Source organism: Somniosus microcephalus, chromosome 3, assembly GCF_052327205.1.
Source record: "Somniosus microcephalus isolate GS21.2 chromosome 3, FLI_Smic_1.0, whole genome shotgun sequence".
NCBI classification, from domain to species: domain Eukaryota; kingdom Metazoa; phylum Chordata; class Chondrichthyes; order Squaliformes; family Somniosidae; genus Somniosus; species Somniosus microcephalus.
In genome coordinates this window covers 297,065,863-297,079,781 of record NC_140989.1, presented here as the reverse complement: position 1 = coordinate 297,079,781, position 13,919 = coordinate 297,065,863, and the positions used below count along the sequence as shown (strand labels likewise).

The 13,919-nt window shown below is 42.5% G+C and overlaps 1 protein-coding gene across 1 annotated transcript in view; it reads right to left on the bottom strand.

Moving 5' to 3' along the window:
* Positions 1-261: 261 nt before the first annotated feature.
* Positions 262-13,919, bottom strand: part of slc1a7a (solute carrier family 1 member 7a) — a 149,050-nt gene continuing 135,392 nt past the window's right edge. The window contains exon 11 of the mRNA XM_085982805.1: positions 262-1,111. Within this exon, the coding sequence (XP_085838931.1) occupies positions 971-1,111 (141 nt within the window). The 3' untranslated portion in view covers positions 262-970. The remainder of the gene's footprint in view (positions 1,112-13,919) is intronic.

Sequence of the window (13,919 nt, the reverse complement as noted above, 5' to 3'; positions counted from 1 at the left end):
GAGTTTAGAAGAATGAGAGGTGATTTCATTGAAACATACAAAATTCTTACAGGGCTTGACAGGGTAGATGCAGGGAGGATGTTTCCCCTGGCTGGAGAGTCTAGAACCAGGGGTCACAGTCTCAGAATAAGGGGTTGGCCATTTAGGATTGAGATGAGGAGACATTTCTTCATTCAGAGGGTGATGAATCTTTCGAATTCTCTTCCCCAGAGGGCTGTGGAGGCTCAGTCGTTGAGTATATTCAAGGTAGAGATCGCTAGATTTTTGGATATTAAGGGAATCAAGGGATATGGGGATTGTGCAGGAAAGTGGAGTTGAGGTAGAACATCAGCCATGATCTTATTGAATGGCAGAGCAGGCTTGAAGAGCCAAATGGCCTACTCCTGCTCCTATTTCTTATGTTCTTAGAGATGACAGAAGCAATCTGTCAATGGCGGGAGAAGTAATGAGGTCAGACTGGATGGAGACTTGAATAAAGTCTTGCAGCATCCTGAATCTGTCGTGGAAATGCAGTTTAGAGAAGCAAGTGATCAAGGGAACATTTCTCAATCAGATGGGAGCTTTGACTTGACATTTAAAGCTCATCAGCTGATTCAATAGCCGCTGATCTTCCGCCTCAGCTTCACAGATGAGGTCTATGCACAGCAGGAAACCAGTGGGCGACCTGGCAAATCCAAAAAGCTGGTAAAAAAACTATTGATAAGTATCTGTAAATAAGCCACTAATGATTTTAATTGCCTCGCCCACCACTGCATGTCGGGTCTGCTCAGCACTGACAGACCCGACATTTGGTAAAGGTGGGTTCACAGTGGGGCCCCGACATGCTGGGGAAAAAAGCACTTTCCCATCCAACCCACCACCAATCGCGCCCTCAGTGTTTATAAGGCACACAGAAGAATCCTCTTTAACCATTATAAAGTGGAAAATACTAATTTGTTATGTTCTTAAGTTATAATCCTATTATATGATGTCATTTGCTTTCTGTATCATAGTTGCAAATAAAATATGGTAAAGGACATTGTTCTACCTTTTTGCGTGGATGTTTTGCTCTTTTCCTTGTAAAAATTGTAAAATTTTGCACAAGCAAGGCACTGTTCTGGATCATCATAATCTTTGACAAAAAGTTAATGAAAGACTGTGTTATGATTTGAAAAATGTCACGATGATATAATCACATACTGTTAACAACTGTTTCAGGACCTTACATATTGAAAAAAATACAGACTCTGGTTTAGGACATCAAGGGTTTTTTTTTGTTTTGCTTTTATTTCAGTTGCCTAGAGAAGCAGAAAAATAATGGTGACATTGAAGTAGGCAATCGGGTCCAATTAAAATCACAACAACCTGACTGCCTAACACAGTCAACACTTGCCCTGAGAAAGAGGATCGAGATTAAATATCAAAAACTTCAGTGCTAATCCAAATAAATCTGACAAGGTTTATCCTTTAGTCCTTTGGACTCTTTATTTATTGTTTAATATACAGTATAGGCTTATCTCAAAAGTAGAGGTGGAAGCTGGGAAAACATATATATATTGACAATCTGGAAATGCATACAAGGGACCTGCTTTCCAACTCACATGGAAATGAAAATGTTCTTTGCACTGACACAGAATATATTTTCTCTGGAGTTAGCAAAAGTGTAATTCTTGTGCTCATGGAGGGATTCAGCACGATCCACAGGGTAGCAGCATGTAGGAAGCTAACATTGCAGGGCTGGGGTCGGGGGTGGGGGGGAAAGAAGATGCTAACATTGGAGTGTTTCTTGCATTGTGGCAGCAAAAAAGCTGGTTTTAAAATTGCACAGATATTGTAATTTACTGGCCTGGATTTTCCGGGGCCTACGACCGTACGTGGCCGTAAGCGCCCCACAAGTTCCAGGTTTCTGCATGCGATGCGATGCGCATGCATGAAAACCCGGAACTTGCAATCTGTCAAGAATCTTCTTTGACAGATCCTCTGTATCCCCGGGAAATGGACATTCGCTGGCGTAGAGTTAGGCTATTTGCCCAACTACTGCCCAGCGAATGCCCGTAAAACTCTTATGCCTGGTAAAAGCAGGCATAGGGCCTTCTTTTACCAGCATAAGAGTTTAAATAAATATTAAAATATTTTTTTAAATTATTTAAAAATAAAAAAACTTTAAAATTAGTTATTATTTTTAGCCCCTTTAAAATGTTTAAATTTATTTTTCAAAAAATTAAATTTTTGTTTTAAATGTTTAATTAAATTGTATTTTAATTAATTTTAAACATGTAATATTTTTTATTTGCGTTGTGTACATGTATTTTTTGGGGGGGATTCCTATTAAGCTTATGGCGATCCCGTACGTAAATGGAATCCTCAGAAGCAGAATGGGAATCCCCTTTCTGATTGGTTGGGCCGGCCCATGAGATCCCAGGGATGCATACAAACCGCCTGCACCCTGGGATACATGGGCCTCTACGCAGGCATATGGGTAGAGGCCCAGGAGCATGAATCTCCGTGGATCCAGGACCATCAGGTAGGTTCATAGTTTTATTGCAGTTCGGAGGCGTCCGCCTGCAGGAAGCCTCCGACCGCAAATTCAGACCCAGTATTTTTAGATGACTTAAAAAGGTATGATCAGCCCTCAAACTCTTGGCTTTCTCAAAATTAGAGTCAAAACATAGAAGATTATTTTTAGAGCTCAGTGTATAAAAATTGGGCATTTACAGATATTTTAATTTGTTATTTTTTCACCGCTTGCCTCCACTTTGTTGTCCCATGCTACACACATTCCAGGGCTGAGAGGAAACAAGGCAGCTTGGTCCTTGGACTGTCAATGGTGCGCTGAGATCAGCTAGTAGGTGTTAATTCATCCTCCAATTTTCCCCATTTGGGAGGGGAGGGGTGAGTGCCTGGCCTGTGCTCAGTGCCTCGGCCTCAACTGCAGCAAAGTTGCTGGTAATCACGGATCTGATCTCATGTCTGGTACAGGCTATTGCAGTGCCACTGTGGGAACCTACTGTTCCAAAGTTTCCAATTTAATCCCACCTCGGGACCAACCTTCTGTGGCATAAACACAAAAATTGGGGGATAAGGGAATGGAGATCCTACAGTGTGTACAGGACTTCTTTCTAACCCAATATGTAAAAAGCCCAACAAGGGAGAATTCGCTATTAGGTCTAGTAATGGGGAATGAACCAGAGCAGATAAGAAAAGTAAAGGTAGGGGAACATATAGGCAATAGTGACCATAATATAATATGCTTTTAAGATGATAATTGAGAACGACATAAGTGTGATGAAAACCAGGTTAATAGATTGGAAAAAAGCTGATGTTGAGGGGCTGAGAATAGAACTTGGGGGAATAAAAGGGCAACAATATTAGCAAACAACGATGTAGAAGAGCAATGGGAAACATTTAAAACGGTGTTCAACAGATTGCAGGAAAAATATATTCCGCTAAAAGGAAAGAACAAACTAAACAATAATGAGACTCCATGAATGAATAAAGCCATAAGGGAACAATTGAGGATAAGGAAAGAGGCATATATTAAGTACATAAACAGCAGGGGAGTTCATGATAAGAGAGAATATGAAGGGATTAGGAGAGAACTAAAAAAAAACACAAGTCAGAAGGCAAAGAGGAATGATAAAACTAAATTATCAAGGAACATAAAACAAAATAGTAAAGTATTTTATAGGCACATCAATAAAAAAAGGAAGGTTGGGATGGGAATAGGGCCATTAAGGAATAGTCAGGATAATACCACAGGTAACAATAGAGAGATGACAGAAATATTAAATCATTATTTTGCTTCAGTATTTACCAGGGAGATAGAACAGGTGGACATGACATTGGATGATGAGATTAGTAATGAGATAAGTGCATTTAAAATAAAAAAGGGAATATATTAAATAAATTAATCAAACTCAAAGAGGATAAACCCCTGGTCCGGATGAATTACATCCACGCATTTTAAAACAACCTAAGGAAGAGATAGCAGCAGCATTACTACGCATATTTAATAATTCGTTAGAATAAAGGTGTAGAGCCAGAGGACTGGTGGATAACTAATGTAATACCGATATTTAAGAAGGGGGATAGAACATGTCCAGGAAATTATAGACCAGTCAGCTTAACATCGGTGATAGGAAAAATAATGGAATCCCTACTAAAGGAGAAAATAGAAGAACATCTAGAAACCAAAAATATAATAATGAATAGTCAACATGGATTTCAAAAGGGAAAGTCTTGCTTGACCAACCTCACTGAATTTCCTGAAGAGGTAACAGAGAGAGTAGACAATGGTAATGCAGATGATGTAATTTATCTGGCTTTTCAAAAGTCCTTCGATAAGGTACTGCATAATAGACTGATGAATAAGGTCAGAGAATGCGGGGTCAGGGGACAAGTAGCAGAATGGATTGCTGGCTGGCTTCAGGACAGAAAGCATAGAGTAGGAGTAAAGGGTAGCTATTCACAGTGGCAGAACGTGGGTAGTGGTGTTCTGCAAGGTTCAGAGCTGGAACCACAGCTGTTCACAATTTACATTAATGATTTAGACTTAGGAATCAAAAACACAATTTCTAAATTTGCGGATGACACCAAATTTGGGGGGGGGGGATAGTCAATACTGAGGAGGACTGCAACAAGTTACAGGAGGACCTTAATAAACTTGCAGAATGGGCATATAATTGGCAAATTAAGTTCAACATAGATAAATATGAGGTATTACATTTTGGTAGGAATAGGGAGGTCACTTATCACTTGGAGAGTGCAAGTCTAGGTGGGGTAGAGGAAAAAAGGGATCTCGGAGTACAAATACACAAATCACTAAAAGTTGCGACAAGGCAATAAAAAAAAGCAAACCAAGCACTAGGGTTTATTGCTAGAGGGATAGAATTGAAAAGTAGCGAAGTTATGCTAAACCTGTATCGAACCTTCATTAGACCACACTTATAGTATTGCGTACAGTTCTGGTCACCATATTATAAAAAGGATATAGAGGCACTGGAGAGGGTGCAGAGAAGATTTACAAGGATGATACCAGAAATGCAAGGGTATACATATCAGGAAAGGATGAACAGGCTAGGTCTCTTTTCTCTTGAAAAGAGAAGGCTGAGGGGTGACCCAATAGAGGTCTTTAAAATTATGAAAAATTTTGATAGAGTGGATACAGGGAAATGTTTCCACTTGTAGAGGAGAGCATAACTAGAGGCCATCAATATAAGATAGTCACCAAGAAATCCAATAGGGAATTCAGAAGAAACTTCTTTACCCAAAGATTGGCAAGAATGTGGAACTTGCTACCACAGGGAGTGGTTGAAGCGAATAGTATAGGTGCATTTAAGGGGAGGCTAGACAAGCATCTGAGGGAAAAGGGAATAGAGGGCTATGCTGATAGATTTAGATGAGGAAAGATGGGAGGAGGCTCGTGTGGAGCATAAACGCCGGCATGGACTGGTTGGGCCGAATGACCTGTTTCTGTGCCATATATCCTACGTGTGTAATCCTATGCATGAAAAGGCTGACCAAATATGACAACACAGTATACTCCACATTGAGCTGAATCTCACTGAAGTTAAAATTTCACACAGCCCAGCATCCGAGCAGCTAAATAGTAGCATTCTTCCTAGGTGGAGAGTGCTAACAGCTCACAATAAAATTCGCTATTTGTATCTGGTTAGTTAATGTGAATATAATTTTTGCTTAATGCACATTAATATGCTACATCCCTAATATGTAGCGGTGAGTATAGAATGCATACAATACATGATTTTAATACAAAAGCAAAATACTGCGGATGCTGGAAATCTGAAATAAAAACAGAAAATGCTGGAAATACTCAGCAGGTCAGGCAGCATCTGTGGAGAGAGAAACAGAGTTAGTGTTTAAGGTCAATGACCCTTTGTCAGAACTGGAAAAAGCTGGAGATGAACAGGTTTTTAAGCAAGTGAAGGGGCAGGGAGAGGGGGGTGGGGAGGAAAGAACAAAAGGGAAGGTCTGTGATAGGATGGAAGGCAGGAGAGATTAAGAGACAAAAGGGATGATGGTGCAAGGCAAAAGGAGATGGTAATGGGACAAGTTAAGAAACAAAAGATGGCTCTAGATGAAGTGTAAATGGCACTGGCAGGATGAAAGACAGCTGCCATGTGAGATTGAGAAAAAAAATATGGAGAAAAAGATAGGGGCAGAGGTTATGGTCTGAAATTGTTGAACTCAATGTTGAGTCCAGAAGGCTGTAAAGTGCCTAATCGAAAGATGAGGTGCTGTTCCTCGAGCTTACGTTGAGCTTCATTAGAACAGTGTAAGAGGCTGAGGATGGTGAGGTCAGAGTGAGAGTGGAGCGGAGAATTAAAGTGACTGGCGACCTGAAGTTCGGGGTCACCCTTACGGACTGAATGGAGATGTTCCGCAAAGCGGTCACCCAATCTGCGTTTGCTCTCCCCAATGTAGAGGAGACCGCATCATGAGCATCGAATACAGTATGCTAAATTGCAAGAAGTACAAGTAAATCGCTGTTTCACCTGGAAGGAATGTTTGGGGCCCTGGACAGTGGGAAGGGAGGAAGTAAAAGGGCATGAGTTGCATCTCCTGCGCTTGCACGGGAAGGTGCCAGGCGAAGGGGAAGGGGTGTTGGGGGTGATAGAGGAGTGGACCAGGGTGTCACGGAGGCAGTGGTCCCTTTGGAATGCTGAAAGGGGAAGTGAGGGGAAGATATGTTTGGCGGTGGGATCACGCTGGAGGTGACGGAAATGGCAGAGGATGATCCGTTGAATGTGGAGGCTGGTGGGGTGAAAGGTGAAGACAAGGGGAACCCTATCATGGTTACAGGAGGGAGGGGAAGGGCTGAGAGCAGAAGTGCGGGAAGTAGAATGGACATGGTCAAGGGCCACATCAACAACAGTGGTTGAGGAAAAAGGAAGACGTCGGAAGCACTGGTATGAAAGGTGGCATCATCAGAGCAGATGCGGTGGAGACGGAGAAATGGGGAGAATGGAATAGAGTCTGTAATGATCAGTAACATGTCATTCTAGAATGGTACACTAGGTGGAGCTCTATGTTTAAGAGTGGGCTACCCACAAGGTAGTAGTCAAGATGGATGCCTGTACACTAGTCCACATGGCTAAGTAAATGACTAGCTCAAGCTAGCTGTTCATAATGAAAACGTCTATTTATTTATGAACATAACATGGTACCAGGATTGGTAATATCTGCTGAATATTGTGAAACGCGACATGGAGAATTTGAAGCCACCGGAGGGTTTGAAACTTACGGGGAATGTCGACTGCAATTGGCGGACTTTCAAACAACAATTTGAACTCTACATTGCCGCCATCGGGTTCGGTACGATGCCAGACGCAAGGAAAATAGCATTACTGCTCACGGTTGCAGGCCCGCAGGCGATAGAGGTATTTAATATGTTTGTATTTGATCAAGAGGAGGACAGAGAAAAGATGGACGTCGTGCTAAAGAAGTTTGATACACATTGTTCCCCCAAAAAGAACGAGACCTATGAGAGGTACATGTTCCATTCACGGACACAGCAGCAAAATGAAACTTTTGATAGCTTTGTGACCGATCTGAAACTGAAAGCACAGACATGTAATTTCTCTGAACTGAAATCATCCATGATTCGTGACCAACTTGTGTTTGGTATTCATGATAAAAAAGTCAGGGAACGTTTGTTGAGAGAAACCGAACTAACATTGGAGGATGCTGTGAAAATATGCCATGCCAGTGAGCTAGCTAAAAAGCACACGAAGACTTTCAGTGAAATTAATAATAATGCGACTGTAATGAGTGACTGTGCTGCTGTCGGTGCTGTTTTCTGCAAGGGGAAGAAACATGGGCAGAACAGAAATGCAAAGCAATCGGAGGATGGAATTTTAAATTGTAAACGCTGTGGTTACCAGCACCAGTCAAGACAATGCCCAACGTTTGGGAAAATATGCACAAAATGTAATGGAAAGAATCACTTTGCCAAACAATGCCTTTCAAATGTAAAAACAAAGAAAGGGCAACAAGTCAATGTGATTGAGGACACTGATTTAAGTGAGACATTTTTTGTAGGAATGGTGTCATGTGACAATATCGAAAAGGATACAGAAAATGTGCAGCCCTCAGAAATGGACAATGCTGAACATAAAGTTAATGCAGTAAAAGAGGACGAATGGATAATGTCACTGCAGATAAATGGAGCATTAGTTACATTGAAACTAGACACTGGGCCAAAAGCAAACTTAATCAGTATGAGTGACATTAAAAATATGAAAGAAAAGCCCAAAATACAGAAAAAGTCAGTACGACTGAAGAACTATAATGGACAGAAAATAGATAGCTTAGGTGTATGCAGACTTAAAGTGACAGTCAAAGACAAAGTGCATCATCTCATGTTTTCTGTTGTGGCTGAAGGACTTGATTCACTACTAGGTGACCTGTGAGGACTTAGAACTGGTCAAGAGAGTCTACTGTATAAACTGTGCCATAAGCAGACCAGATGACTCGGTGGATTCTGTAGTGAGTAATTTCCAGGATGTGTTCAAAGGATTTGGAGTTCTACCATTCACTTACAAGATCCAGCTAAAGGAGGATGCTCAGCCAGTGGTACATGCTCCATGGAGAGTTCCAGCACCCCTGCGTGACCGGCTCAAGAAAGAACTGGACAGAATGACCACACTAGGAGTCATCAGGAAAGTCGAAGAGCCAACAGACTGGTTTAACGCCATGGTATGTGTAAAGAAAAAGAACAATGATCTAAGAGTATGCATGGAGCCAAAGGACTTAAATGCAAACATAAAACATGAACACTACCAGATTCCCAAGCGAGAAGAAATCACCAGTGAAATGTCAGGTGCCAGATACTTCACAAAGCTTGATGCTTCACAAGGATTTTGGCAACTAAAACTGGATGAAGAAAGCACCAAATACTGTACCTTCAACACACCATTTGGCAGGTATTGTTTCCTCAGAATGCCTTTCGGGATAATATCTGCATCTGAAATCTTTCATAGAGCGATGGAACACATAATTGAAGGTCTGGAAGGAGTTCGGGTCTATGTTGATGACATCATCATCTGGGGCTCCACTCTGAAAGAACACAATGAGAGACTGACTAAAGTGCTACAGAGCATACGCCGGAATGGACTGAAGCTCAACAAAGCCAAGTGTCAGTTTGGCGTCGAGGAAGTCACTTTCCTAGGAGATAATCTATCTGGTAAAGGAATAGAGCCAGATATGGAAAAAGTAAACGCCATACACAACATGCCCCGACCCACTGACAAAAAAGGAGTGCTACGCATCATGGGGATGATAAGCTTCATTGGAAAGTTCATTCCTAACTTGTCAGCCAAGACAGCCTGTCTGCGAGACCTGCTACATAAAACAAATGAGTTCGCATGGACAGAAAGACATGAACAAGAGTGAATGAACCTCAAAACAGTGCTGACAACCACACCTGTACTCACCTTCTTTGACCCAACAAAGAGAATCGAAGTGTCAACGGATGCATCAAAAGATGGCCTAGGCGCGGTCTTGCTACAAGCAGAGGGTGAAGATTGGAAGCCTGTTGCCTATGCCTCCAGGTCTATGACTGACTCTGAGTGTCGATACGCCCAGATTGAAAAGGAATGTCTAGGCTTGGTAGTTGGACTAGAAAAGTTCCATGGCTACATATATGGACTTTCCACCTTCACAGTTGAGACAGACCACTGCCCACTGGTTGTCATCATAAAAAAAAACCTGAATGAGATGTCTCCAAGGATTCAACGACTCATGATAAAGCTGCAAAGATATGACTTTGAACTGATCTACACACCAGGCAAACACATAGGCCCAGAAATTCCAGAACGGGGCTTGCAGCGCGTGCAAGCCCCGTATTTGCACTTACCCCGCGCTCGTGCCGATCAGCTTCTGGGACGCCTGAACTTGCAGAAATAGAAAGCACATTCCCGGGCAGCGTATGACGTCACGCCGCCCAGGAGTGCAGCCAGCGCAAAGCCAGGAGCGTGCAGTGTAAGTGAGACACGCCCCTTGAGGTCTCAGTTTCACTGGACACGCCCCCAATGTTTCTGTCAAGCTGCTAAGGATTTTTACATGCAAAGCAGCAGTTTAAATAGGTTTTTGGAAGTTTTTTGAAGATTTTGGTAACTTTTATAAACTTTTTAAAATGTTTACATTATTTTGAGTAATCTGAAGTAGTTTTAAAGAGAATTAAAGCAATTTAAAGACTTTTAAAAGCCCTAAAAGAATTTTTTTAATTCCATTTATTTATTTAGCAATGTTGTCGTCATACGTGTCTTCACACTGTTCCCTTTGGGGAACTGTATGAAGTGGCGGAAGGATTTATGGCCATGATTAACGCTCATTCCGTGACCGTAACCATCTTTGAACCAGCCATTAGGGCGGTTAGTCCTATGGCGGGAGGGTTTTACGGGCTCCCACAAGCTATACAAGGAGGGGGGGCCACCCACACCCACACCCACAGACGCAAATATCCCACTGGATGTCAACCCAGAATTTAGAGCCGGAGCTCCGACTCCACTTGCCGGGACTGTCTGGAGCGGGGTTCAAAACCCTACCCTGATCTGGCCCAGCGGCGGGGATCCTACCGCTATGACAAAGGCCCAATCCGATTAGCAACGTGAAATGGCAGCATAGGGCTCCAGTCACGGGGAGGGAAAAGGCGCAGGAAACGTATGGGTGTCACCTTTTGTGCGGAGTGGGCCTTTTGCGTAGCAGTAAGCATCCCCGCCGCTGGGCCAGAAGGAGTAGGGTTTTGAACCCCACTCCAGACAGTCCCGGCAAGTGGAGTCGGAGCTCCAACTTTAAATTCTGGGTGGACATCCAGCGGGATACTTGCGTCCGTGGGTGTTGGTGGCCCCCCCCCTCAGATGGGTTGTGGGAGCCCGTAAAACCCTCCCGCCATAGGACTAACCACCCTAATGGCTGGTTCAAAGATGGTTACGGTCACGGAATGAGCGTTAATCACGGCCATAAATCCTTCCACCACTTCATACAGTTCCCCAAAGGGAACAGTGTGAGGATACGTACGATGATGACCTCTTGCGCAATGCACCTCCTTGGACCCTCAGTCGCAGATGCGAGGGGGCAAATCGTGCAATTGTTAAATTTTTTATTTTATTGACATGTAAAATGTTGGCCCAGTAATTCCCTTCCAAATGCGCTAGTATGGTCGGGGGTACTTACGCATCTGGCCGGATGAAATGCCGGTTTTCAGCATGCACAGTGCATGTGGGGAAAACCGGCATTTCCTGTCCTCTGAACGAAGGGGTTCAGAGGCAGAACGCGTGCGACTGCACAGGCAGCGCGTGCGCAGTATAATTCGCCGCTTTCATTAATGCTTTCAGTGAGGTCCAGTCATTACAACTTACACATGAAAAAAGCATGGGTACAGTTGCTCCAGAGGCTGCGGAGGAAGATATTTCTTATCGTGGAGCTTCTGAAAGTATGTATGTCTGTATATATTCCTTTGCGTGTTATGTATATATTCCTTTACTTATGTGTATGAATGTATTATTTAATTATGACTTTCAGAGAAAGTAACTTATTGGAAAATCATAATTAAAAATATACATTCATACACATTAGTGAAGGAATATAAAACATACATACATATACGTAAAGGAATATATGTGGACATACATACATAACTCATTCTCACATTCCATTCACACAGCCACAATTGCTCCTTCTACCTACCGTTCTGAAAACCCGTTTAAAAAAAAAAAAATTAAAGTTTAAAACTTACTTAAAATTTCTTAAAATAACTTCCCTCCCTTTCCCAAACCTAAATATTGCATTTCATAAGCTCCTCCATAAAATATATCTCCTTCCCCAGCCAATGAACAACTTTACACTTGCTTTTTTCAAGTGTAAGTTCTAGGGACTTACCCTCACTGAATCCATCAGTGAAATCTACAAAGTTCACTGCGCAAGCGCTGCCTGTGCAGTCGCACGCGCTGTGAATAGACCTCGGGTCTGGAAATGCCGGCGTTCCCCGCATGCGCTGTTCCTGCTGAACGCCGGCATTTCCAACGGCCAGATGCGTGAGTAACCCAACCGTACTCACGCTTCTGGCCTGGAATTTCTGGCCCATAGTGTTAGCAGATGCACTATCCCGAGCACCCACAATGAGTCATGTGAGCTCTACTGAGGAAGACGTGGATGTTCATGTGAGTATGGTCACTGCTGCGCTGCCCGTGTCAGACACAAAATCAAAGCAAATAGCAGAAGAAACAGTAAAAGGTACAGTGTTACAAACAGTAATAGAGAACATTCATCATGGTTGGCCGAAAGGTTCCTGTCCAAAGTACTATCACATCAGGTCAGAGTTAAGTGTCGCAAGTGGACTATTACTAAAACAGAACAGAATAGTCATTCCACAGGCTCTACATCAAGACATGCTCAAAAGGATTCATGAGGGACACCTCGGAATTGAAAAATGCAAAAGGAGAGCAAGAGACACTGTTTATTGGCCTGGCATAAATAAGGACATTGAGAACATGATAGGCATATGTGAGACATGTCAGAAACGCCAAAACAAACAAGTAAAGGAGCCAATGATTGTAGCGGACTTACCAATAGCACCATGGCAAAAGGTTGGTATGGACCTCTTTCATTTGAATGGTAAAGACTATCTAATAGTGATTGACTACTATTCTAATTATCCTGAGATGGCGCTGCTCTCAAGCACATTAGCAAGCAGTGTCATAATGCATGTTAAATCCATCTTCGCCAGACATGGAATTCCCAGGATTGCCGTTAGCGACAATGGTCCGTGCTTCAACTGTAAGGAGTGGCAACAGTTTGCAGCACATTATGACTTTCAACACATCACATCCAGTCCTCTGTATGCTCAGTCGAATGGTAAGGCAGAGAAAGGTGTTCAAGTTCTCAAACAGCTACTGAAGAAAGCTACAGAAAGCAAGTCTGATCCTTATCTCGCCCTGCTGAGCTACCGAGCTTCCCCTTTAGACTGTGGTTCTTCACCTGCTGAACTCCTAATGGGTCACAAGTTGTGGACCACGCTACCCTGCTGTGCAAAAGAAAAGCAGAGTAAGGAACTAAGACAGAGACTTCAACTGTTAAAGCTGAAACAGAAATCACACTATGACAAGTCATTCAAAACTCTGAAACCATTGACAAGGGATGATGTTGTCAGGATTGAGGATCCAAATGCATGGAACAGGAAAGCTACAGTTCTTGAGGAAGTAGGACCAAGGTCATACACCGTTAGAACTGAGGAAGGACAGATTCTCAGGAGGAACCACCGTTCCCTCCTGAAAACACAAGAAACTATCCAAGAGCAAATCGATGACAATGCCGCAACTGAATATTGTCACTCACCACCAGAACAATCTAACACAAACACACATACAGGCTCTCATGAAAACACATCAGACTTACCTGTGCTGAGAAGATCCACACGTGAAGTAAAAAAGCCTGATAGACTTAATCTTTGAGTACAAAGAAAACTATAATAAAAGAACGAAAAGCTTAGAGTTCATAAAGTAAAGCTTTGAAAATTTGTTGACTGTTGTGAATATGTTTATGTTGTTATGATTGATTGATATTGATTTTGTTTAACCTCTAAGGAAGGGGGATGTAATGATCAGTAACATGTCATTCTAGAATGGTACACTAGGTAGAGCTATATGTTTAAGAGTGGGCTACCCACAAGGCAGTAGTCAAGATGGATGCTTGTACACTAATCCACATGGCTAAATAAATGACTAGCTCAAGCTAGCTGTTCATAATGAAAATGTCTATTTATTTATGAACATAACAGAGTCCTTACAGGAAGTGGGGTGGGAGGAAGTGTAGTCCAGGTAGCTGTGGGAGTCAGTGGGCTTGGTGTGCCTCCAGCAATGAAGTCAACATGATTTTAATACTTTATTTCAACTATATCGTGTAAGAATGGACTTTGAGAT